Raw genomic sequence first — 26,210 nt, 5'->3', positions numbered from 1 at the left:
ATTTGCATAACAAAACCTATTAAAGAAATCCAAGAGATTGCATGTTCTGTTTTTTTAATCTTTGTTTATACAACAGAGATTTGTGGTCAATCTGAGGAGTGTACCTACCCAGGCCAAAATAAAAATTTTCTTCTTGATACTTCCATTATTCGTAACAGGCATTAGCGTACTAGGAGCAAATAAATTATACAGTGTATTTCAGAGCATTGATCCGTAAGAGCTCCATTAATATATATATTTTTCTGAGAATGCAGCTCTGAGGGCTTCCTAGTTTACAAGTTTTGAACATTTACCCTGCCCTGTCATAAGTTTATAGGTGGTTAAGATGTTTTCCAGCATGGAAAACTTGTTTATCTTGTTTATTTCCTTTGTGACCCAGTGAGTCAAAAAGGTATGTGTAGATTATTTTCGTATTTTCCACAGAAAAGTCCAGGCCCTCTTGTAGGATTAGGAGTGTTAATTTACAAGTCCCATTTTTATTTTATGTTTTTTGCTTGGCTACTGGTGACTAGTCTATGGAAAGCTTTTTTTTTTTTTTTTGTAATGGTTGAGGAGGGAAGGGAGCTTGTCAGCTTGCACCTATGTGCATGATGCTACCAGAAATCCAGGGTGGGCATTTTTGGTTGCTGAAAGTGCTTTTATTTTCACAGAATCACAGAATGGGTGAGGCTGGAAGGGACCTCTGGAGGTCATCTGGTCTAATCCCCCTGCTCAAGCAGGGCCTCCTAGAGTTAGTTTCCCAGGATCATGCTCATACAGCTTTTGAATATCTCCAAGGATGGAGACTACACAACCAATCTGGGCAACCTGTGCCCAGCGTTCAGTCACTCCTGCTGTGAAAAAGTATTTCCTGATGTCCAGAGGGAACCTCTTGTGCTTCTCTTTGTGGCCATTGCCTTTGGTCCTGTCACTGTGCGCTGCTGAAAAGAGCCTGGACTTCTCTACACCCTCCCTAAACATATTTACACAGATTGATGAGATCAATCCCCAAATGCTTCCTGTCCATCCACCCCAAGAATGCCTTCTCTAGGCTAAACAATCCCAGCTTTCTCAGCCTTTCCTCACAGGAGGGATGCTGCAGTCCATCGTCTTCGTGGACCTTCACTGGACTCTCTCCAGTATGTCCATGTCTCTCTTGTACTGGGGAGCACAGAATTGGACACAGTACTCCAGGAGTGGCCTCACCAGTGCGGAGTAGAGAAGGATCACCGCCCTCGACCTGCTGGTAGTATGTCTAATGCAGCCCAGGATACCATTAGCCCTCTTTGCCGCAAGGGGACATTGCTAGCTTACATTTAAGCTGGTGTCCGCCAGACCCCTCAGGTCCTTTCCTGCCAAGCTGCTTTCCAGCTGGGTGGCTCCCAGCATGTAGTGGTGCATGGGTTTGTTCTTCTTCAGGTGCAAGACTTAGCAGTTCTTGTTGTTGAACTTCATGAGGTTCCTGTCAGCCCGTTTCTGCAGCTTGTTAAGGGCCGCCTGGATGGCAGCACAACCTTCTGGCATACCAGCCACTCCTCCCAGTTTGATGTTATCCGCAAACTTGCTGAGGGTGCACTCTGCCCCATCATCCAGGCTATTAATGAAGATGTTGAACACAATTCGATCCAGTAGTGACCCCTGGGGTACACGAGCGGTTACTGGCCTCCAGCTGTGTGCTGCTGATCACCACCCTCTGGGGCCTGACCATTTAGCGGGTTTCAATCCACCTCACTGCTTATCCAGCCCATACTTCAACAGTTTCTTTATTATCCATGACAGCAGTTTGAGGTTATGCCAGGGAAAAGCAGCCTAATCTTCCAAAGATGATAGTTCATTCTTTTATAACTGGACAAAAATCTCAATGGGTACTTTACACAGAATAAACAGGTGTCTTTATTTTACTAGACACATACAGCAAAATTGTGTGCCTAATCCATACTTTTCTGCTCGAACAGTTACTCTGGGGAACTTAATTTTATCTAAAAATAATACCCCAAACCTGAAACAAAACCCAAAGCAACCCTTGGGCATGGGTTTTTACATATTGTCTTCCTGTCTTCAGTGTGTCTGGACTTTTTTTTTTTTTTAAAAAAAATCCTTTCTGTCTGACTGCTGAACCTGTGATATGTATGAAATAGATAATTCAGTGATTTTTCCTTTGAACTGATCCCCACTGAAGTAGAGTGTGCCCTACTGTTGTGGTCTGGGAAGCTGATATATGCTTCAAAGTGCCCTTGGTCTGTAATGGGGAGGCACGTGCTAAAGAACCATGGGAAAAACAAACTGGTTCTATGTACCTTTCTTCTTTCACAATCTAACTTTTGTAATGCAGTTATAATCTGATTTTTTTTTCTGCTTATCTCCCAGTTTTGTTTTGAACATAGAATGAAAACAGATCATAGACTTTTTCTGGTCTGTAAGAAGAATTTTCTTCTTGTTTTACATAATGCAGCTTTTGAACAGCAATATGTGACAACTAAGGGATAGAAAATTTCTACATCTTTCTTTCTTCCTACTCTGCCATCCTTTCCTCCACTTTGAAGCAAGAAATCATTATGCAAGTATGGATAGGTACTAGTGGAAGACTAATAAATACTATTGTGAAGTCAAACGTAAAAGGATGGTTTCCTTCGAGCATTAAGACACTATCCCTGTTACTCAGGGGGCCTTCAAAATAGGATGAAGCACATGTCTGGTATAATTTTGTGTAAGCCTGGCTGGTGACTTTAAGAAACTTCATTAATTTTCAGTTAAATAAGAGTATCACCGTTAAAATAAGCAATGTTGCACAAATTGCATGCATCTTAAAGCAGATACAAATTCCATATGCACATTCAGCTGTGTCTGTGTACAGATGGGCGTGGTATTTTTTAAATGGGAAATGTGACCTGGCATGTGTTCCTTCTTGGAGCGTTTTTCTGTGCCTAGTTTTGCTGTGAATGCTTTAAAGTACAAATAACAGTAGTTCATATGTCTTTTCCACATAAAGTAGCAGATGTTGAATCATTAGACAAAAATCTAAATTCAAATCTTTAAACGAACTTAACTACTAATTAGCTTTTTTAAGAGGTGACTGTTTGGAGGTCATTGTGCTTGCTTATGTGTGGAGTTTCTAGTTAAAAGTAAACTCACTGAGGCTTATCAAACTGCACAGAGTACGCTGGCCAAAATGCATATTCTGTATGCTTCCAAAGTTTTTAATATTGCTTATTTTTTTAAGAGGATAAATGAAGGGCAGCTTTCTCATGAATTTGAAAGTTTCCTTAAAGTCATTTTTTCAGTGGATAATATGCTTGCTTTGCTGCCTTTCTCTGTCTATAGCTCTGTATCTTTCTATAGGTGTATATATAAAATCAAATCTAGTACACTACTGTAGCAATTCTGTTGCTGTGGAGTAGTTAGAGTGAAGTTTGAATAAGAAAACAGATTAAAGCATTGAATTGTGAAGAGTTGCCTTTCTTCTCCTTAATCTCTAATGATGAATGTTTCTGTAATGGCAATGACAGTGGCATTCTGGGATCTTCTGGTATCTAGGGGCTTACCAAGTTTTATAAATGATGCTAGTGTTTAGAGACAAAATGGAGAAAGAAAGAAGCCTTCAGTTCATCTTATGGTCTTGTGGTAGTTTAGTTAAATGTGATAAGCGCCTACACCTTATTTATCCCATGGAAAAAGGTCTGATGTCTGTAGAGGGTGCCTCTCTCTCTGTAAGCTCTTTTGAAAAAGGAGGGTGCCTAGTTCTGAAGCTCATTGTTTTCCCTTCAATGGTCATAGCTTGCAATGCTTGCAGAATCTCATGAGACCAAAAATAACTACCTGAAAGAATGGGGAGATGCCACTTTACTGTTGATAGTTTAGCTACATAGGATTAATCTCTTAAATGAGTGTTCATCCATGTAAGTGGTACACTTGGTTTGCAACTTAAACCAGGGGTAGTAGAGCCTTCTCATATAGACAAGGCTTGAAAATGCAGAGACCATTTAGATACATAATTCCAAACATATGTTGCCAAGTAAGACCAAAGAGGACTTTCAAGAATGAAATACTGAAATATTAGGAGAATATTTCTAGGAAGGCAAGTATCTTAGTAGTCTCAGTAGAGGAAGTCTTTTTAAAAACTCTGTAAAGTACTGATTCAGACTTTTCTACGGAACTAACTTCCTAGGCATCTTAAAATGTTTGGTTTGCTTTAATGAACAGTGTTGTTGCTTTCAACCATTCTAATTACCTTAGCCAGCCCCAAACCACGTTCCTGACTTCTGTATCCTCCACTACATGTGTTTGCCTTCATGGCCTGTTTTGTCATGCACTGGCCTAGGTCTTGCTGAAGTCTTTTTTAAGTGTACTGCCTGGTCATGCACTTCATACTTGAAATGCACGTGTGCAGGATAGTTCCTGTGAAAGCTACACTTTAATGTAGATCAGTAATCTAAACTAAGTTTTAAACAAAAATACGTAAATGTGAATTTTGTGGTTCATCTGTGGTTACATATAAAGTAGCTGGAAAAATTGTTTTAAGGGAATATTGATGTAACTTTCTCTTACCTGTATTGTTTTCAGCAACCCATAGCAAGCTGCTGGTCTGTTGGAACTATCAGTTCAAATAAAACTTTTCTGCATCAATGTTCTTGAATAGTTTCAGAAGTGTAGTGTTGAGGTCTGTTATTTCAAGATTATGCATAGCAGATTCTAACAGTCACCTTTATACTCACTGTTCAAATAACCTGAAATAACTCCATTTTGCATGCAAGATTTCATTTCATTATGCAACACTGACCTCGTATATGGGAAACATATTCCCACAAATGTATCTTGAAATAACTGGTATTAATAATTAAATGCCACAGCAGGTGAGCATGCAGCACAATATTTTTACAATGTTGCAACAGAGTAATGGTATCTAGAGGGTTTAAACTTAAGTGATCTCCTCCGCGAAATATCCTATGCGTAAAATAATGGGACATGGGCCCTCACTGTCTGGAGACAGGCTTTTTCAAAAATTGCAACATTAAACCCAAACCAACATAACTGCCTTCCCCAGCAATTGTAATGTTTTAGAAATAATGACTGAAATCTAATGCTGGCTTATTTGCAAATTTATATGTAAATCATCTTAGGAAATGGACTTCAGAGCGTGGTCTAACATCAGTTAGGATTTTTCTTCTAAATACCTGTAGCTGACTTCCTCACAGTAGTTGTTGACTAGTCTAGCATGAACTCAAACTAGTTCATACCAAATAGTGGTATTTCTCTGCTAGCATATAGGGTTGAAAAAAATCTTGCTGTTGCATCTACTTAATTTGAGCACAGATACAGGTGGAATTGAAAAGTCTGTAGCAGCAAACTGGAAAACAGTTCACTGGATGCATCAGCTACTTCAGTAGGCACATGGAAGAAATACTGTCTTAGGAAGAATAAACTTTGTATCCTGTGGCATGTTTCATATTTATGCTACTGTGGTATTATTTTTTTCAGAACTCAATCATATTTATTCATTTGTTTATTGCCAGATTTGTAGGATAGGGTCTCTACCTGATTTTTTGCCTTTGCTTTTTAACCAAGTTATTTGCTTGTTTTATTAAAAAAAAAAAAACCCCACCCTTCTGATTCCCTGACTAATATTATGTAAAATTATGTGAATACAAAAATGTCAAACTTGCTAAATTTTAGGCTTTCTGGTCTTACACTTAGTATGCTGTTTTAATATTTACATCCTTGCAATGCTTAAGATAAAAAGTTAAGGCAGTTCTTGAATTCTTAATGACTAATATCTTTTCTCTCAGAATTCTTACTCAGTGTACGTGTTGTTGCTTGCTATGATTTAGCTTTTATATAGCATCAGAAAAAAAGTGTGCTGTATCCCTCTCAGTATGTGTCTCTCCTCCTACCTCCAGGATGTACTTACTGTTCACTATCATCTGATACCATCGCCATCAAAGAGTAAAAATGGCAGCAAAGAGAAAGAAAGAGAACAGGAAAAAGAAAAAGATGTAAAAGAAGAATTTGCTGAAGCTTTAAGAGATCTAAAAATTCAGTGGATGACCAAGTACGTCTGCTGTCATGACTACACAAACTTGAATCAGGTGTACAAAAAACAATCCAGAATCTGTACTTTCATGCTATGTCCTCCTCTCTTCTAGGCTGGATACTTCTGACATGTACAATGAGTTGAAAGAAGCTTTTCCTAATCATCTTCCATTGTACGTTGCAAGACTTCATCAGCTGGATTCTGAAAAGGTTATCTACCACTTTCTAAACTTGATTTGTCTCAACACATTAATGTAGCCTGACCAACTGAATCTTTCTTCATACGTGTTTGTTCTTGAACTGACTGCCATAGCTGTACTCAATACTATAAAGCAGAAATTCCTAAGTAGATTGACAGATGCCTCCCTAACTGACCGTGATTTACTTAATCCCACAGCAGAAAGAAAGTACGCCTACCTATAGTATGTTTGCTTATCACTGACACCTTGCTAAGTTAAACACATTGTAAGTTTCCTCACTGGTTTAGGCTACAAGAATATAATTCTAAATGATGGTTACTGAAAGAAGCACACAGACCATTCCATTCCTCTATTGGATTGGCAATTTCTTCTAGCAGAATTGCTCAGGCAGCTGAGGGCAGTAACCCCTTGAAATGACGCAGCTAAATCCACTATCTGTCATTGTTCTCTAAAAATGAAAACTGTGAACAGAAGAGTTTACATATGTCTGCTTTTTTCTGTTTAACTTGAACAGTTTTGTTTATATGTCAGTAGCTTGAATACTTTTCTGTTTACTTGATTCTGATTTCATATTTATTTCTGAAATGAATAACTGCTACCATTATTTAAGAGGATTCATTTGTACTGAAAGGTGGTTTTCTTTCTGTAAACTCTGCATTTTACATATACCCACCTCATACTTTACAGTTTGTTTTCAGTGAAACAGACTACGTATATGGGAAATCTTCATAATGCAGACTTCTAGTCGGGTTTTTTTTAATCAAAAGTTGGAGAAAGTAGAGAAAAAGACATGTTGAATTATCTAATGTTATAGGATAATTGCAAAGGTATGCAGCAATATTAGTAGTATCAGCGTTTTAGTGTGATTTCATAGTGCTAAACACCTTTTTTTTATTCTTCCTTTAGGAACGAATGAAAAGACTTGATGAAATTGTTGAAGCTGCAAATACTGTAATCTCTCATATTGATCAGACAGCATTAGCAGTATATTTTGCCATGAAGACTGATCCCAGGCCTGATGCAACTACTATAAAAAAGTACCTACCCAGTAAATAATTTTCTTGCATCCTATTTCTGTAATCTATGTCCTTTGTCTCTGCTTATAAGAAACGGAATGACTATAACCTTTTTGAATAACTTGTGTTACTTTTTTGTGGCACAGGCAATCTCAAACTTGACTGCAAAATTGTGTTGTTCTCTTATTATATCTCCAGAATGCAGGAACACTGAAACTTTCAAATTTTTACATAAAAATATTAAATAAAATAGAGGGGTGCTTTCAGTATTTAAATGTGTCAGAAAAATGGGGTATTAAGTTTTTTTGTCAAGCTTAATTGCAAATCAGAGGGACACTAGAATATTGGTTTAGAGGTGTGTGTTTTGAATGCTACCTGCCTTTTTCATAATACTTTGCAACCTTTTGGTTGTCTAGCGAACAGTCAAAACAGCTTGGAATGGCAGAAAACACCGGTGTTCCCGCCTAGGTTTTAAATACCACGGACTATAGAAAAACAAGTGATTGCAAAATTTTGAGCTTATAGATATTCCTCCCTCTTGGCTGATTTTAAGCAATGCAAAATCATATAGAACAGGAAAATTTTATTTGGGAGGCATACATGACAAAGCCACTCATCCTCTAGAAATCCAGTTTTAAAACTAGTCTGTCTGTTCTAGCTATCCAGAATATTTGTGTAGAGTTCTGGAATTGCTGATATAAAAGTAAAGCTATGACCTAATAAACTTCATTCTAAATATTTCTTGGTAAGTTGACCCATTAGGTCATGTGGTTGAATCTAACATCTGAAATTGAACACCAAATTCAATGGTGCTTTAAATGGGTGCAATTCCTTTGAAGTCAGCAGAATTGTATCTGCTTATGTTAGTGGTGGATTTGACTCTCTCTGTTTATAATGCCAAGAACCATAAAGCTATATTTCTAGATGCTGGAGTATTCAATTTTAGAATGTTGAGTTGCCCTTGCCTTAAGGCATCGAAGGATTTCAGACTTAGAAGAATGATTGAGCTTGTTTAATGCATGGTGTCTCTAGGTAATTTTTTACAGTTAGATTAATTTATAGTAAATAGCCACGCTTTAAAAACAATCTTTGTGCTTATTTTCATTTTGTGTGTACTAACTGCTGTAAACTCTTAGCTTAAACTCAGTAGAGCACTCAGTCTGTTCTTAATGAGGTAGCTGTAAAAAGCCCTTAGTATTTTTCATGCTGTTTTTCTTCTAGTGAAATGGAAAAACAGAAGACTACTTTAGTGGATGCACTTTGTCGAAAAGGAAGTGCACTGGCTGACCAACTTCTTCATCTACAGGCCCAAGAAGGGGCTGCTTCCAGTGATGCAGAAGGCAAAGATGAGGATCATGAGAGCTGCTCAGAAGCTTTGACAGAGACATTCTGGGAAACAACAAAATGGACTGATCTTTTTGACAGCAAGGTAAGAGCACAGAGCAGATTTTTTTCCGTCTTTTGCATGTTGTGTTTTTTGATGGTTTTTCCTGGAATTATGTACCACCTCTGTGTGCACAGCCTCATACATTCCTCCCTTCTACTTTTTCATGCTGTCCCCGTATGTTGTGATTCCTTAATGACCTTTTTCCACAGAGGTTTTGCCAAGCCTGTCAAATCTGTGGTAAGCCCATCTCTGTGCATGTGAATGTAGAGGTTAAGAGAAGGGTATAGAACAGTACCAGCTTCCCATGGAAAAGCTGCTTGCTTTACTGAATTACTTCTTTCTGTACCTTTCAGGGAATATTTTTGATTAGCCTCTACGCTGTTCTAGCTGTACACACAGAGAAGTATGTAGCATCCTTACTCTGTTCAGTCCTGCATTCTGTAGCCTCTTCCACACTATGGACAAGAGAAGCTTTGTGTTTTACTCTCAGTAATGTTTGTAGAGGTAAAGGAAGAAACTCTTAGAAATAATTGCTTTAATATTTATTAGGACAGTTTTCCCTGTCATTTCAAGGTTCCTAATCCTAAGATTTAAATTTTTGTCTGCTTCGTTCAAGACAGCTATTCCAGAAGAAGAAAACATACCCATTGTAGGTGATTTACTTGCATAGCTTTTAACTTTAGAGTTTGACTTTATGTTTAACTGTAGAGTTACTGAATATTAATTAGTTGCTATATGTAACTCTTGGGTATAGCTGTGTTTTAGTGGAAGATGAAGTGACCAATGTATTTGTATATCATTCAGTTGAATTGCCAAAGCACTTCACACAGTTACAAAAGAAAAACTCTCAAACTAAAAAATTGCTTAATTTCCTTATTAGTAAATAATCTTCCTGGTAAGAACTTGTGCTTTAGCTGGAGCCCTGAACACAAAGGTTGATAGAGGTTACCCTCACTTCTTTTAATATATATGTTCTTGTACACCTACCTACCTTCGGCATTCCTATTCTAATCTTTAAGTGATTATAATATCCTGCAGTAGCAGATTTTGTGCTGTAATCATATTGTCTGGCACACGATTTTCTTGCTGTCTATTTGTAAATACGGTACTGTGTTCCAGTATAGTGACTCCTGATTTACTTCTGTCTTTTGATTTTTAAAGCTGATGGGAATAATTTCAGTGGAAAAACTGCCAATGCCAATATAGACATCTTGTTGGGAGTTTATCGCTCTTTGTTATGTTTGGTTTTTTTTCTCAATGAAAACATCTGTATATTATCAACACTATTTCCATCACAAATCCAAACCATAGCCCCATAGTAGTTACTGTGAAGACAATTAACTAGCCAAAACGAGTACGTTGATGGTACTTTTAGCCCAGAAACATTCTAGAGTGCTCTGGGTATTTTAAATGGGTGGCTTCTGAAAATGGATAAATAAGCCTGTCATACCTCATCATAATGACCCCTGGGGTACATCTTTGTACTGTGCTTTTCCGCAGCCTTTCTGTCTTTTACCTGTGAATAGCCTCACTTACTCAACCCTGCCTGGCCCTCATACAGTTTATCCTCTGTGTTGTCTTGCTGCTGGACAAACTGCCCTGTATTGGTACAGTTATGATTGCTACTATAAGCAGTATTACAAGGGCCACAAAGATGATTGAGGGACTGGAGCATCTGTGTACGAGGAGAGTCTGAGACTCCACCCTGGAGAAGAGAAAGTTCAAGGAGATTTTGTGTATGTGTATAGATATATGATGGGGGAGTAAAGATGGAGCCAGACTCTTCCCAGTGGTTCCCAGTGACAGGACAAGAGGCAGTGGGCAAAAACTGAAACACAGGAACTTCTGCTTAGAGAAACCAAGAACCAAGTTTTTCTTATGTTTCTTCTGGGGGGGTCTGGGTGGAGGGTGTTTGGTTTTGTTGTTTGTTTGTTTTTTTTTACTGTGAGGGTGATGAAATGCCACAAATGCCTGGAGAGTTGGTGAAGTCTTAGTCCTTGGAGGCAGTCAAAACTTAATCGGACATGATCCAGGGTGACCTACTATAGTTGGCCCTGCTTTGAGCAGGGGGATTGGACTAGGCAATCTCCAGAGCTCATTTCTATGTTGAATCGTTTTGTGATTCATGACTGCTTGGCAAGTAATTTGTTTAGCTCACTAGTTTCTCTGGTGGTTTTCTTCATGCTTTCTGTGATCTGGGAGCATGTATGTTGGTTAGTAATGATGTAGTTTTGCTAGCTATCAATTTAGCATGCCTAAAGATCACATGATGGATGTATCCTCTCATCTCTCCTGTGATACTGTTCAGTAATTCTAAACCTAGCTGTACCTATAGATAAGGTGGGGAAAAAAGTTGGAAGGGAAAGAAATATGTGCTGCTACTTAAAGCTTTCATATGATTATTGGAACTGAGACTTTTAATTGTTCGCTTCTATACTTTGAGGTTTTCTTTTTCTGGAAACTCTTTGAACGGGATGAGGAGTGGGAGAAATGACTTGAGCCTTGATGGGATTGAGAATGTTGCTTTGTAAGGAGATAGTAGAGCACTCTAATGATTTTCCGTGATAACAGATTTGGAGAAAAGGACTCAGGCTAGGGCAGAGGGAGTTATTTTCAGTTGAGAAAACACTTTTTTGTTTTACCTTTATTGCTTTCTAGAAGTTTCATGCTTGCTGCTGTTCATATTTTTTCATTTCCTTTACTAACAGGTCTCATGTCCATCTAGTAGGTTTCTTAGGACCTGGCTGTAGTTAGCAATTACACTGTTCAAACCAGCTGTTTCATTTGTCAGCACTACAGTTTCCAGCCAATGACAGAATGGTCTGTGGTTGTTCAAAATCATAAACTTATGATGAGGATCCAGTTATGCTTTATACAGCTTTTTGTTTTTTAAAGGGTCACTACTAATGACTAAGACTACATAATTATGACATGACCTGACACAAAAAAGCATAAGAAAAAAATATACAGTTGTATTCCTACTGTCTGTGTTGTAAACTGTGAGAATAGCTGTACAGGTGTGTCATGGGCTGTAACTTCTCTTCGAAAATTAACTTAATACTTTACAGTTCCTTCATTCCATCCATTTCTGCAAAACTGCATCGTATGTTCTAGCTGTCTGATCAGTATTCATTAATTTTTATTTCTAATGGCTGACAAGTTTTGTAAGTGGCACTGTGCTTAAAGCTCTCTCAGCTTCCTGTTTGAATAAAAATAAGTGTCTTCTGCCCTAGAGATGAGCCAATAGAATGTTTTAAATATCTGCAGTGGCCTTTGGCCTTCCTCCTTTGCAGCTGCTTCTGTCTATTTGGAAGAAACAGTTGTATAAATCTCCACCTCAGTGTTGTGTGCAAAATGCTGTTGTGTTTCTGCAATATTTTGCTATTTTAAAAACAGATTGAATAGCTTAGTGCAAATATTTTTATTTTCCAGACTGTTAGAGGAAAATTTGGAGTTTTGACCGTTTAAGGGGAACTGTGCTGTTCCTCCCTTTGAGATGGGGAGATTAGGAACAATGTTGAGGACTTAATTTTGTCAAGTAGCGTTTAAGGCTTCAAAACAGATTCTGTCAAAGAAACAAGTATTTCTGCTAGGGTAAGGGCAAAAGCTTTGATTATGTTTGTCAGTCCAGCTGGCTTGTGCTCGACAAAATTCACCTTGGTATAGAAAACAAGAAGTTATGGCTTTAATGCCCTTTCTGTGATGCTACCCTGGACTGACTTAAACCAGACTGATAAAATGAAGTGTTGTGACTTGGCTCTATCACCTAACCTTGCATGACTCATTTGCCTTTTGGGGAGTAGAAGAGGTTTGGAAGGAGGAGGGATAGAGTGGAGTATTGATGTAGGATCAGGGCTAGACCTTGTGTGAACGTCCTTCCATTGAGAGTCCCCAAGGGGCAGCCAGCTTATTCTAAAGCACTATGTTGGAAACGAAAGTGTGGAGCTCTTCCTGTATGTGGGCATGGCTTTGTGGCATTGACACTCGAAAGATGGAACAACTGAGTGAGAAAGGATGGAAATAAGGCACTTGAATACTGCTCTGACCATTCAAGTATATATATGGCTTTAGGTAGAAACATTGCTCTAAGTGTGTTTAGTTCTACGCTTCCTACAAGTCAAAGTTCATCCAGATGTCAGTGATTAAAAGGCTAAGTAAAATTTTGAAAACAAAGAGACCATGTTTTCTTCTATGTTGTTTTTAAAGGTGAATCAGGAACATCACTTCTCTGTGCGTTTCTGCTCATCCTCTAGTAAACCAAGTACTATGACTTGTTTCAGCTCTCCTCTGCAGGTGTAACATCTGTGTTGCCACACAGCATTTGTTAGTTGCTTTGAATTGCCTGTTTTCCATTGAAGTGCTTGTCCCTGTATTTTAGCAAGTACGTAGGGAAGCTGGTGCCGACTTTTGACAGTAAGTGCATTTGTTCACACTTTCAGCTGTTCTAGTTAGATCACTTGTCTCTGAAGGTTTATTTTAAATGAAATGTGAAAGAAAATATTTGTCCCCCATGTACACAAAATGTTTCAAATAAACTCCAGTTGAGACAGCTCTATTTGTTTGATTCATGCTAACACATTTGTGATAGTGCTTTAGGGGTTTTATGAATGGGATACAAGTTGTGCAATTTTTCTTTTACCTAGATTATAGCTTTAAAATTTGTAGGCCAAAATCTCCAGTTTCAAACAAAAGTGCTACAGGAGAGTAGTAGGATGTTGCCTGTTTGTTACTGGGGATGACTCCTCTGTAGAATTTGATGCCTCTCAACCTTTAAATTAACTGTTGAGGATAAGCAAAAAGTCATGTTTAAAAACAAGTAAAAGACCCAGACCTTCCCATCTTGTCTCTTAAACATCTTTAACCTGGATTTTTTTTCATATTACTGCCTGCAGTGTCAGATGCAGCTGTCTCCTCCAGCTGTTCATATGCAGTCACTGCCAAAACCTTGTTGCTCTCTAATTGATCCCCTTAACATCCTCCCTCTCTTGAAAATACGATAAGTCAATTTTTTAATATGAATATTGCTTTTATTTGTAATAGGCTAGTTGATAGAGCAGAGAGGAGTCAACAAATGTAGCTAATAAACCTTAGTTTATTACCATGAATGTATACGAACCTGAAAAAAACTTGTTTTCTGGGAATTATAAACATTACAACTTTAGTGTTCTTGCAAGTAGTTGGAGTGTGTTATCTATGGATTATATTGCTTAACCTAGTATTTTAATCACTTGTAAATGTAGATCATTATTGAAACATTTGATTAAAATGTAAGTAACTGATTATACAAGTCTGTTTTCCTTTTCATAGGTAACAATATTAGGATACTAGAAAAGTTTTATTAGGTAGTTCAGTGTTGCTGGATCCAAAAAGTGTACTTTTTTTTAAAGAGTGTTTTCAGGCTTTTAAATACGTTGCCCCGGCAGATGTCATGGGAGAGATCGCTTCAGCATTTTACTGTCCTAAATATGCATCTTTATGTAGCCAGTGTCAAATGAGGCAGCTAATTAGGAGATGGACATCCCACCACTTTCATGGGTCTGGCTTTACACAGTTACAGGCAATTACCTTGGGGAAAATAGTATCTAACAGTGATTTCCTCCCAGTATCCTAGAATTATGCATTGCTTTTTCTTATTACCCTTTGTTTATTGCTGTTTGGCCAATATTTGGGCCATATCACTTGAAAGCTAACCTTAATTATTTTATGGGAATTATGAAATAATATCAAATACTTAAAAATTCATTCCTATTCTTTCATCTAGCAGCTGCTTTTAGATAGTACAAACTCATTTATTTGGTGCTGTCATACATTCAGATAGCAGCTGTTTTCTCTGTTACAGCTTAACAGCACTTCAGTTTACATATTGTTTACACATGTCAAGGAATCATGATCGTCACTTCCGTGATCTTGTAAAGCTTGCAGTATTTTAATTATAAGGCTTAATTTGAACAATATGTGTACAAGTTATAAAGTATTATTTCTTATCTAACATTTTTTTGTTTGTAAACCTATTCTGATTTTAAAGCATCTCATGCATTATTCTTAACTTCTGAAGTGCTAATGACCTTTTAGTAGTTATACTTAAGTCGTATACAGTTGATTGTGGTTTTTTTTCCAAGCACTAAGACAGAAATTATTGTCTCTTATCAAGAGCTCTTGGAGCATTGTTTTCAACCTTTTGGTCCAGCAGAGAACTTTTCTTCTCATTTAGAAATACCCAAACTTTTATTTGGCCAGAGCAAGGGTGTTTCGTAAAATGCTTTGTTTTCTTGCCACAAAAACTCTAGGAAGCCCTGTTACGAAAGAAATGCTGTCAAGTGGCTTTCCTCCTGCCTTTATCACTGATGTTCAATAACCATTCAAAACTTACAGGGTCAGGTAAGAGCTTTCTTAATAGAGCAGTGACATTATTTCTGGTTAGCCTCCGATATGTTTTATTTGCTGAGAGCTCTGATGCATTTTTTTCTTTTTTTCCTTTTTTTTTTTTGTTTGGTTTGGTTTTGTGGTCCTATTGTCTTTTACAGAAGGGATTTTTTTTCTTTTTGTGAAGTTTAGTTTAACTAACTAAACCTGCTAATGGATCCACTCAGCAGTTATTCAGAAGTGTTTGCTAATGTGCGTTGCTTTAGGAAGACATCCAAAATAGTTGGATTGAGAGTGCAGCATGCAAAGTATTCTTCCAATAGCAATATTTGGAAAAATCTGTACGTGAATAGTGCTGTATGCTCATTGTTGCATATATGTGTGTGTTTTAAGCTACAACAGCTTAAGTGAATACTTCAACATAACAAAACACGTACTTGAAGGCAGAAGAAGAATGAGCAACTTTGAGTGCTTGGCATATACTTTAGAGCTTTGAAATTACACCATTACTTGCTTGATATTTAAGCATGTGGGGTTTTTTGGGTTTTTTTAGCTCAATCTTTTAAGTATTGATCCTACAAAGACTTGTGTGTCTGATAAACGTTCAATGGAAGTGTTCAGGGAGCTAAAATTAGGCAGGTTCTTCAATCTTTGAGGATTTGCATCTCAGGTTCCTTAATGTTTATATTCTTAATTTTTTTTTCTGTAATGCAAAATATTTATTTTTGAACATCCTTGAAGTGTTTCTATTAGATTTTTTTAATGGGATATTTTAAATGGACATTGGGAAAACGTAGCTTTTGTTGGGGGGGTCAGAGGAAAGGAATAATACTGTAATGAGTGAGGGGAAGTGAACTGCAAACTCTAATATGAGATTTCATAAACTTTGTCAGCAGTAGAAAGAAACACCACCATATTCACCAACTTTGCTGCTATGTCACTCTTCAGTAAAAAAATGGGGGGGAAGCTATTTACTATGAATGTTCCAAGGGGAATATATGAAACAATGTCTTGCACTAATTCTTAGCACTGTAACTGGTGAAATGGTACGAACTATCTCGGAACACCTGAGCGCTGTCAGCGTTTGGGTGTTAAGAACCTGATTTATTTTACATTAGCTCTTAAGTAGACACAATCATTTGCACGATTTAGTTATAGCATTGACAAGTATTGTAAGCGGTCTCTTTAGAATTAGTGTTATCAACCTCTTCGTAATAAATTTAAATTACCAGTAGTGAGGAGCTGACCCAAAACCTGAGGCTTGTCTTCATGCTTTCCTGTCTTCATTGCTTGTTTATAATTACGTGCATTTCTCTGTGTGTGTGTGTGTGTGTATATCATTCACTGTGTACATTCATACTTGTTTCTCTAGTAAGTCTAGGACTTCCTAGGAATCAAAACTCTCAATTGGGTCTTTGTTTCGGTGGGTCAAAGATATACCTGCCTTGTTCTTGATTTCTTAAATTTTTTTTATACCATACAGTTGCCTCTAGAGAATGAAAATCCAAAGAAGCTAGAAATGTGATGAATAAAAAAATTAGAATAGTGACATTTGTGTTACATAAGATGTTCTGAAGTCAAATATGTTCATGAACTCAGAAATAATCTCTAGGAAATTCATGTTTATAACTACGACTGTGAATCATCTGTTTTACTGCAAAGAAAAATGCAAGCTATCTTGTGTAAATGTTTTACTTTGTTTAAATCGCTTCTGCTACCTGAACCTACTATTATTTGTTAAGCCTTGTAAGATTAAAATATTAAAATATCTAAGTTGTTTTTGTTTTCACGTTGTAGGTTTTGACTTTTGCCTATAAGCATGCATTGGTAAATAAAATGTATGGGAGAGGCCTCAAGTTTGCCACAAAACTTGCAGAAGAGAAGCCAACAAAGGACAACTTGAAAAACTGCATTCAGGTAAGGTGTATTTGGTAAAGTAATGGACTATGTCCATGCTGAGTAAGCTTTTTAAAAGTAAGGTATACATATTTTGAATTTTTGATACCTTTTACACTGTAGAACTCAATAAACTTAACATTTTAACTTTATCCAGGCTTTTGTGGGTTGGCCTCCATTTTTAATCGTGATTTCATCTTTCTTTTTCTCGAATAGCTAGTTTGTGGGTAACTGACATTTTTATCAGGTTTACTTTCTGGAACTTACTTTGGGATATAAAGAAAGTAGACTTAGCCGAAGATCTTCGGCTTATTTAAAATCTCATTATGTTGCTGTTTAACCGCTGTTAATTTTACTATTATTAACCATAATTATTGGAGAGCAGGTCTTGTGAGGAGAGGTTGAGGGAACTGGGGTTGTTTAGTCTGGAGAAGAGGAAGCTGAGGGGAGACCTTATCGCTCTCTGCAACTACATGAAAGGAGGTTGTAGCGAGGCAGGGGTTGGTCTTTTCTCCCAAGTTCTCCCAAGTAAAAAGCAATAGGACAAGAGCAAATGGCAGCAAGCTGCCCCAAGGGGAGGTTTAAATTGGATATTAAGAAAAATTTCTTTACTGCAAGAGTGGTCAGGCACTAGAACAGGCTGCCCAGAGAGGTGGTGGAGTCACCAACCCTGGAGGTGTTCAAAAAATGTGTAGCTGTGGCCCTTCAGGGCATGGTTTAGGAGACACAGTGGTGTTGGGTTGATGGTTGGACTTGATGATCCTAGAGATCTTTTCCAACCTTAATGATTCTATTATTCTATTACTAGTAGAATATAGATGGAGAATTAATGGGAATTACTGTAACTCCTAGGACAAGATTTTTGTGTGTTGAGTTGAAAGACAGTAGATCGTGTAGAATAGTTTTCTTTTTCCCCTTTCAGGACTAAGGATCACCAGTTTTCCAGTCTGTTATCTTTCTGATAATAGACATCTTTAGTAAGATGTTGACATCAATGCAGTGTTTATTGGAAGGACTTAAGCTTTAAAAAGAATAAGGCTCTAGAGCTTCTGAATTTGTAATATTTGCTTTTTTTTCTTCAGCTAATGAAGTTGCTTGGATGGACTCATTGTGCAACTTTCACTGAAAACTGGCTTCCTGTCATGTATCCACCTGATTACTGTGTATTCTAGAAAACCAACAATTGTAAACTTTAAGTGATTTTATATGGGGCAGGATATGAAAAGATAAGTTTGACTTTTTATTGGAATGCATGTTTTCATTACCGAATGCTGATTATTAAATTGTGTGTATTTATCAGTAAAGGCACCTGGGTACAGCTTAATACCTGTTAACCTAACTCCTGTCATCAGGGAGTTTCCTTGTTGTGCATCCCATTGCTGGCAATGGATGTGCCAGAACTGCCAACACCAAGGAATTGGAATTAGGCTGGAAAGGCTTACTTGCATGCATGTTAGGTTCTTAACAGTTCTTTTAACTGCAAACCTGTAAAAGCTCTGTATTTTTTACAGTAAACAGAATTTTAACTTGTTTGATCTTAATTTCAATTGTATGAAGGCCTTAAAGCTACTTCAAGAGTAGCTAAAATCTTATTTATTAGACTAAAGTAACGGGACATCATTACCTGTATTGTCTGCAAGAGTTTACATTTAATTTTTTTTAAGAAAAATTCAACCTCTCAAACTGTTACAATGTTTAACTCGGAATTGCTGATGCATAGGTGCTCTTGTAAATCTTCATTTTGGAGTGATTTCAGGCAAACTCAAAAATCCATGTGAAGTTGAGTATCAGGATAGACTGATACATGTATAAAAGTGCCAGATGGTTAAATCTTGATCAGGTATTGTAAAGCTATACATATATGTTTAATAATGTTAAAAATGTACAACACAGCAGAATAAATGTGCGAAGTTGAAGATCAAAAAAACCCACCATGTGCACACTGATACTTTAAAAGATTATTTTATAATTAATAAAAACAAGTAATGAAGCTGAAAACTGTATTGCTTTCTGAAGGAGTATCTAAATGAAACTTGCTGAAAGAAAAGACCTTACAAACAACAGAAGCTCAGTGCAGCCTGGAAGATCAGTGCTTTCTGTTAAAGCCTTTTTACTATTGCTACTAACATTGTTCCTTCAGTGGAGTGAAGGTGGTCTGTTTGAACAGGTCAAATGTATCAACCAGAGACAAATTGCTATGTCATTTGTCTTACCGTTTTTTTCATAACTTGTAACGCAAAACTCAGATAAAACTGCAACTTTACAAATGTGGATGCACAGAAGGTGCGCCGTAATGCTGCAAAACATTCCAAACTATAAGGTGCTGCCATTACATCAGAATTAGTAGTAGTTTTCTCTTTAATTCTCTCTTACTGTGGCTTTAAGTAGCTTGACATTCGATTCTGGGAATTCTGCTAGAATGGTTGTGTTAAATATATTGGAAAGTTTTTCCAAAAATTCATAGTCTGTACTGAATCTGAATTTATTTGCCCAGAGTAATACTGTTCCTGGCTTACAAAAATACACCATTGTTGCTAGCAGGGGTTCCAGAGCTGCCTGATGGTATACAACATCAGTTGCCAGTAAGAAATCGTAATGGTAAGTTGATGCAGGGAAGTCTTCATTGAGGCTTTCTCCCCATACCAGTTTTCTCACTTCAGGTTTGTGCATATCCATGTTCTGTATATTTCTTGAAATATTATATGACAGATTTTCAAGAACTTCAGGCAAATCAGTAGCTGTAACGTAAGCTCCTAAAGAACACACAAATTTGTTTCAACTCATAGGTATGTAGTTAAGCATATATATACACACACACACACACGTATAAAAACACCCACTTTATCTATGTAACTTCCCCAGCTTTGCCCTCACCAGTAACTAGGGTAGTTATTTTATTAACAAAACAGTATTTTACAGTAATTTTCATTTTAAAAAAGAAGCAGTGACAAAGTTTACTTCAGCTGTTGCTTCATTGCCTTAAAGCGACAGTGGCAGATGTAGATCATCTTTCACAAGAAATCCAAAAGGAAATGTGAATTTACTAACCTAAAATACAGGCCACAATGGAAACCAAGCCTGTTCCAGCACCAATTTCCAAAACTTTTTTATCTTTGAGGTTGAATTGTTCTTGATTTGATTCCAGATATTGAGATAAAGCCAGTGCCTAAAACAGTTAACACATATTCATAAGGGGGTAACAGGTAAGTTGCACAAAAACTCATTAGATGTTTTTATACAGGGTTGTTTTTTTTTAAATACAATGAAAACTGAAGGCTGTAACATAGAAATGTAATGTGGAAAAAATTATTGTGTCCTGTTTTTTATATACACAAAAAAACCCCAAACTTTAAACAGCTTATTTTTAGTTTTAGGTTTGTGGGATGTGGATTTGCTACACACTTCCATACACTGTGAGTCCTCTGACAGCTCAAGATAGACGGTGTCTAGATGTGTACCATACAGTCAGAACAGCAAAAAAGAGGTTTAACAATATGTAAAAAGTAATGTTCTGGTTTATTATCACTCTCATAAAGTAGGTTCAGGCTTCAGCAGATATTTTTTTTGAAAACCGATTTTTTGTTGTTGTTGTTACCTACCAGCTCAACACTTGTCTGTTGATAAAAAAGAAAAACTGCACTGTATGGAAGTATTGCTTATCAGACCTTTGTAAATATCAACAGAACACAAATCGGCTGTTTATAAACAACATAAACTGATGCCAAAGAAACTAATCTCCCTCTCTTGCTTCTTCAGAGTTGTGTTACTGTTTTAACTCTTGTGCTTTTCATAATGCAACACTGGCTACCTGCTCTGGGAAAGCTGACAGCTAATGAATCACCAGTCCAATTTGTGCAGGCTCTCGATTTTCTTGGAAAGTTTCACCCTCTGCATTCTGACACCTGATTAATGCGAGAACTGATGATCTGACATTTCAGAATAAGATACTGTTTCACCCACCCATATGCTTGCTTTTTCTCTATTGTTTTGAAACTGTCTGCCATCATCTGTGAGCTTTTTCAATAAACATGGATCTGAAAAAATCTGAAATCCTAATTTTCATGTCTTCATGAGTTGACCCTCCCTTCCCTCAAAGGCAGTTTTCTCAGTCCGCATCAAACTGCAGAAGCAAAGACTGAAGAAGTTTTCAGGTATGGTTTTCTGTACCGCAATGGAACTGTTCCAGCCTGTTCTTTAAAAGAAGCATATTTAGTTGTTTTAAACTCCCTTATTTAATCTCTCACAGTTTTCTTTTTTCAGCCTCCTTTTCGTACTGCTGATTGTTTGCTTCCCAACAGCGACTGAGTGGAAACGTGGAAGAAGCTGAATGCTTCTTCTCAAGTTAACCTTTCTTAATTTTTTTCAATATCCGCATCCAAATTACAAATACTTACGTGCCACAGTTCTTTTGGCGTGAACTGGCAAATTGGCATAAGGCAGAGCTTTCTGCTGTGAAGTACTTCTCAGCTTTGTTCTGCACAGGGAAACCTCTGCTGTCAGAAGTGTCATCTAAGAAAGCTTCCTTAATATTTGTGTGCCACTGTCGTGGTTTGCTCTTCTTCGTGTCAGCTTTCTGGGTGCCGTGTCACGTACTTACCCCCGGCCATACCACGGCTCCAAAGTGTTCTATGGACTCCTGAATGACGATCTGGTGGCCAACATATGTGTAGTGCTCTTTATCGAAGTAGTGGGAAACTTTAGGAACCCAGTTCTGTAGTATTTTAAGAGTTACTGGTGAATCTGTGAGAGAAAAGACACAACTTGTATTTTTGTATGCAGCTGTTTGTATGCAGCTTGTTAAAGAGCAGAAAGTACTTTGTGAAGATGGTGCGTAGGCCCATGGACTAGAAAAGCTGTGAGGCCATTGTCCTCGAGAGCGGTTGCTGCCCAGACATGGATGGTCTGGCTGGCCGGGGAGCGAAAGCAGTAATGCTCATTTCCTGCCGTTCTGAGTGTTTGAGTGGGCAGCGTATGGACAGAAATGAGCCTTTTAGGAAAAATCTACTAATTCAAATATATAACTCTGCTAGTAACAGCCACAAGACTTTCAGGACCAAGTTAGCTTGTGTTTTGGGGTATGCTCTAGTTCATACTATGCCAGAGTGTGCCATGTAGGGGATACAAAATTATCTTTAACTGCAAAGAAAAATTCTGCTCTGGCTTGCGTGGGTTTTAATTGATGCCTGTCTGGAGTCCTTGGTAGGCGTTCGAGCAGTGTAGCCTGTTGACATTTGTAATACCACAGCTTCAACAGTGCCAGCCCAATTAATAGGTATTATAATCGTATCTCTGATTACAACCTTGAAATGATTCTTAGATGTCTAAATAAAATCCAGAGACCTATTTAAACATACGTCTTAATTATGGAGATAGTCCCTTTTGTAGATTTGGTCTGATAATAATTACAAACATAAGGTGAAACAGTGGAAAAGAAAATAGAGACACGGTGACATCTACTACTTGAGGACTGAAAAAAGTGAAAGTACGAAATGCTAGCCTGCTGTGGCAATTGCAGTATTTAAATTGGATTAAACCTGAGTTGCAGTCTGCTGTTGATGCACACTTGGAGCCGCAAGTGCAGTTTTCAGAGTCGTTCTGCTCTTCGCAGGATTCTTTTTCCTCCCTTTGGCAGTCCATTGCTCTTTGAATTTTGTTGGGGAACGGTGGCTGCTGGGCAGAGATCATGGCAAAAGAGCTGAAATGGAAGGGGGAAAATAATGTTGTAAAAGCTTGGGGGCACTCTTTGTATGAGGTATGATTGGGAGAAGACAGTCATTTGGTGGGCTTTGGTTTTAGTATGTTTTTTTCAGTGACATGCTGAAGGGACAGGAAGCCGTGATGAGTGGTGACATCCCCACTCCTTTGGAAGTTGCTGCAAGCACTTTCTGGTAATGCAGTAATACTATCAGAGCTTTTATCATATGTATTATTTTATCATGTTTACTTTACCATTTATGCAAAATCTCAGCCTTATGACACTAAATGGATGCCACTAATCAGTATGAAAGGTGAGCTACTCGCAGAGCAAAGTGAGCTCCTGTCAACTGAAGCAACATCTGAGAAAGATGAGCTGTCTTTCAATGTCTGACTTCTCATCTGTGTAATTTGCAGCTTCCCAAAGAACCTAGGACTTGGCATTCCTGTGATAAAACTGGTTAATTTGCTGCAGCCAGTACTCTCGATTTCTTGTCTCTCCTTGTATAGTTGCCTTTTCCTGCAAGAACAGCGTCAATCACCCTGAAATGTGGTGAACTGCAGAGGATGCAGATCGCAGTCGGGAAATAATTGCGGTGAGAAGTTTGGATAGGTAAGCCTTTTTAGAGAACTCTGTGTGTGTTATGAATGACTGTGCATCTTCAGCGTACAGGGCAGCACCCAGCCTAAGAAGGAACTGCTTGATACCAGCTAATAAGCAGTAAAAGCAGGAGTAGGACTGGATCTCAGTTTGCCTGGGGAGAAGTGTGCCAGTGAAACTTTTCGGTTAACTGGAGTTTTCTTCAGCGATAGGGCCGATGTATATGCGCGTGTGTGTACACGTGCTTGTATATGTATAAAGAGAAAAAAAATGGTTTATAACTTGTTCTGGCCGGAGGCTGTACGAGTTCACCCTTCCCATGTACCATGATGGCTGGAGTGTGCTGTTTTTATTCATGACTGGCCTTCCTCTGTTCATTTTTGGGAACACGTATGTGTCTGCTCTCTCCAGCCACATGCACTGCAGGCACAGCGTCGTAGAATTTGGGTTGCATCATACTGCAGGCAGCTCTTCTAGAGATCCTGGCCAGAAGGGGGAGAGGCTCAGCGATGCCTGCAGGTAGTTTAAGGAGCAGAGTGGCTGCTGACTTGTGTGGGTGGTTTATTTGCACACATGATACTGACACCGTTGCAGTTTTACTGATACCTCATATATTCCGTATTGCTGCTCTGTTTATTCACAAGGACAGGATTTGTGTTCTAACTCCTCGATCACTGCGTTTGCTCGCTCATGGCCGTGATTTTGTAGGGTTTCAGAAAAGACAGTGCTTTGAAGTAAACAGATTTCTGCAGATGTTGTTTTTTTCTATTATTACTTCATATTTTTTTCCTCAAAGGGCTTCCATCTAGCTAGTAACAAGTTCTAGCTACACACCTTTTGTGTGTAATTTGAGATATGATGATGGTAGGTCAGAGACTGAAGATAATGCTGCAGTCACAGCATTCCCTGACACATGAGTGAATGCATCCGTGTTCATGTTTCACACATGAAATTGTGCCTCCTTACAACAGCAGTGGTTTCTGTGCAATCTCATGCAATCAGAAGTACTTCTGGTGTTTGGTGAGGCCTCCCTTTCATATCTTGAGCTAGAATAAAATCTAGTCATGTTTTAATGTTTTAGGAAACATTAGAACTGGTGATGGCTACAGCCAGAAAACACTTACTTGAAGACATGTTTAAACATGCAAACCACTACATTTTCAAAGCTTAGTTTTGTTTGGGGTTTTTTTGATATTTTTTTTTAGGGGGGGTTTCTTTATTTGGTAAGGCTCTAGTAGCATGAAATCTGTCCTATTTAAGTGAAAGGCCCATCCTGAAATTACAAAGCAGGGGGAAACTGCATTGTCCAATACCCTTATATGTAAAAACCAGAAAAGCTTGTTTAACGAGTAGACTGTCTGACTTGTCAGTTTGGGTAGAAAGTGATCCTTCTGTATCTCTTTTTTTCCTTTGCTTGGATAAGTTTTTACTGCAACAGGTCAAAATTTCGGTTGGCTATGCATAGCAGTGCATACCATAAAATAGCTTGGAAGCAAGCTTAGTAAATATATATTTGTTAATTCACTGTTAAGTACTTGCAGTAAATACAGTTGCATCTCTGATCATGAGATATATATATATATATATATACACACAGCCCCATTAGCACTCATGCAGTACAGACTAAATTCTACATTAAATTAGACACATTACATTAAATTTTCAAAATAAAAATTGCTATGCTTTCTTGTGCTTGGTCCTTTGTGCTCCTCTGAAAGAGGAGTCTGCTTAAGTCAAGATGTTTCGTTGTTTTAATTAAATCCCTTCTTAAAACAATCAGGTCTAGACAGTGCCTAGTGGTTACACCGGTACTGTGGTGAGACTGCTGTGGTCCTTAAGTCCATCAGTTACCTGAGTTCTTAGGTGGTAAACCTGGGGGGGGGGGGGGGTGGGGTGGTGGTGTAAAGATCATGCTCTTTGTGCTTGTATGTCACCTAACACACTGGGCTCCGGTGTATGGCTGGGGCTTCTAGATGCTCTAATAATATCTTTTCGTAGGTGTAGTTTTTGCAAAATAGAAAAGTGGTGTTAGTTTTTGGTTTGGTGGGTTTTGGTTTTGTATTTTTTTATGTAGCTTACTACCAAAATTATGAATTACGTATTTCATAAACTGGAGTAAAAAGTAGGGCTTGTTTTAGCTGCAAACTACAGGACAGATTTAGTCTTTTAATTTTGAGAATTCAAGTATATTAGCATCTTGGCCTTAACAATGCACAGCTTTATTTTATCATTTTAAATGACAAACTGTACCTGAAGACTACAGACACAAGCAAGGACTGAGTAAGCTATTTGCAGGCAGGTGGTGTTTGCATTATTACACACCCCGTGTGTAATATGGTCAAGTTGCTGCTGTGCTTCTAGAATTGTAAATACTGACGTTTCTTACTATTTTGACATTTTTCTGATCCATATTTCACTGAAAATGGTATATCTCTCAAATCATTTTGATTTAATATAATAATATTGCAACCAAAATCTGTTCCCTTAGAAAATGTTGGCTCTTTCTGAATGCTAGCAGCTGATTTCTTTGCAAAATGATCCTGAAGGGAAATTATAATTAAATTCTGTGCTTTTCAAAGTTTTTAAACCCATATTGATTTCATTAACAGTCTTAAACTGTTGTGAACAAAACAATTTATAAGATCACATTTGCTTTCCTGAGAACTTAAGAAATAATAATTCACAAAATTATATCTATTTGACAGTGCCACATAAAATTAACGAGGTAATTGAACACTGAAGGGCAAGTTGTAAGATGATGATAAACCTTAAGGTAACAGTTTATCCCCTATAAGAATTAACTTTGTAGCTCTTAACTTCTAAATTCTGTTGCTTGGAAAGAGATTTTCAAATCTACCTACATGGCCCCCCCCCAAAAAGTAGGTCAGTGAGCAGTCACCGGGTTCTTCAGCTGTAAACACAGTTCTGCTGAAACGTGTTTCTCTCGCCTCCGCACAAAGTTACACAGCACAGTCTGGTTTAGCCTGAATTATTTGGGCAAAAGCCAATTCCATTTACTCATGTGGGAAGTGCAATTGCAGGGTGTT

General features: G+C 37.8%; 2 protein-coding genes across 3 annotated transcripts in view; one reads left to right on the top strand and one right to left on the bottom strand.

Moving 5' to 3' along the window:
• The window catches only part of TPP2 (tripeptidyl peptidase 2), a 59,002-nt gene extending 40,136 nt beyond the window's left edge, over positions 1–18,866 (top strand). For both annotated transcript variants that reach the window (XM_064440618.1, XM_064440619.1), the window contains 6 exons: positions 5,874–6,025; positions 6,120–6,216; positions 7,113–7,243; positions 8,444–8,651; positions 16,770–16,889; positions 17,951–18,866. In XM_064440618.1, the coding sequence (XP_064296688.1) occupies positions 5,874–6,025; positions 6,120–6,216; positions 7,113–7,243; positions 8,444–8,651; positions 16,770–16,889; positions 17,951–18,040 (798 nt within the window). In that variant the 3' untranslated portion in view covers positions 18,041–18,866. The remainder of the gene's footprint in view (positions 1–5,873; positions 6,026–6,119; positions 6,217–7,112; positions 7,244–8,443; positions 8,652–16,769; positions 16,890–17,950) is intronic.
• METTL21C (methyltransferase 21C, AARS1 lysine) overlaps positions 18,302–26,210 on the bottom strand; it is a 40,021-nt gene continuing 32,112 nt past the window's right edge. The window contains exons 2-5 of the mRNA XM_064446770.1: positions 22,403–22,563; positions 21,466–21,608; positions 19,917–20,034; positions 18,302–19,621 (exon numbers count right to left, since the gene is read on the bottom strand). Coding sequence (XP_064302840.1) covers positions 19,227–19,621; positions 19,917–20,034; positions 21,466–21,608; positions 22,403–22,563 — 817 coding nt within the window. The 3' untranslated portion in view covers positions 18,302–19,226. The remainder of the gene's footprint in view (positions 19,622–19,916; positions 20,035–21,465; positions 21,609–22,402; positions 22,564–26,210) is intronic.

This window comes from Phalacrocorax carbo, chromosome 1, assembly GCF_963921805.1.
Source record: "Phalacrocorax carbo chromosome 1, bPhaCar2.1, whole genome shotgun sequence".
Lineage (NCBI taxonomy): Eukaryota > Metazoa > Chordata > Aves > Suliformes > Phalacrocoracidae > Phalacrocorax > Phalacrocorax carbo.
Note: the sequence above shows the minus strand (reverse complement) of the source record. Positions and strands in the feature narration are given on the sequence as shown.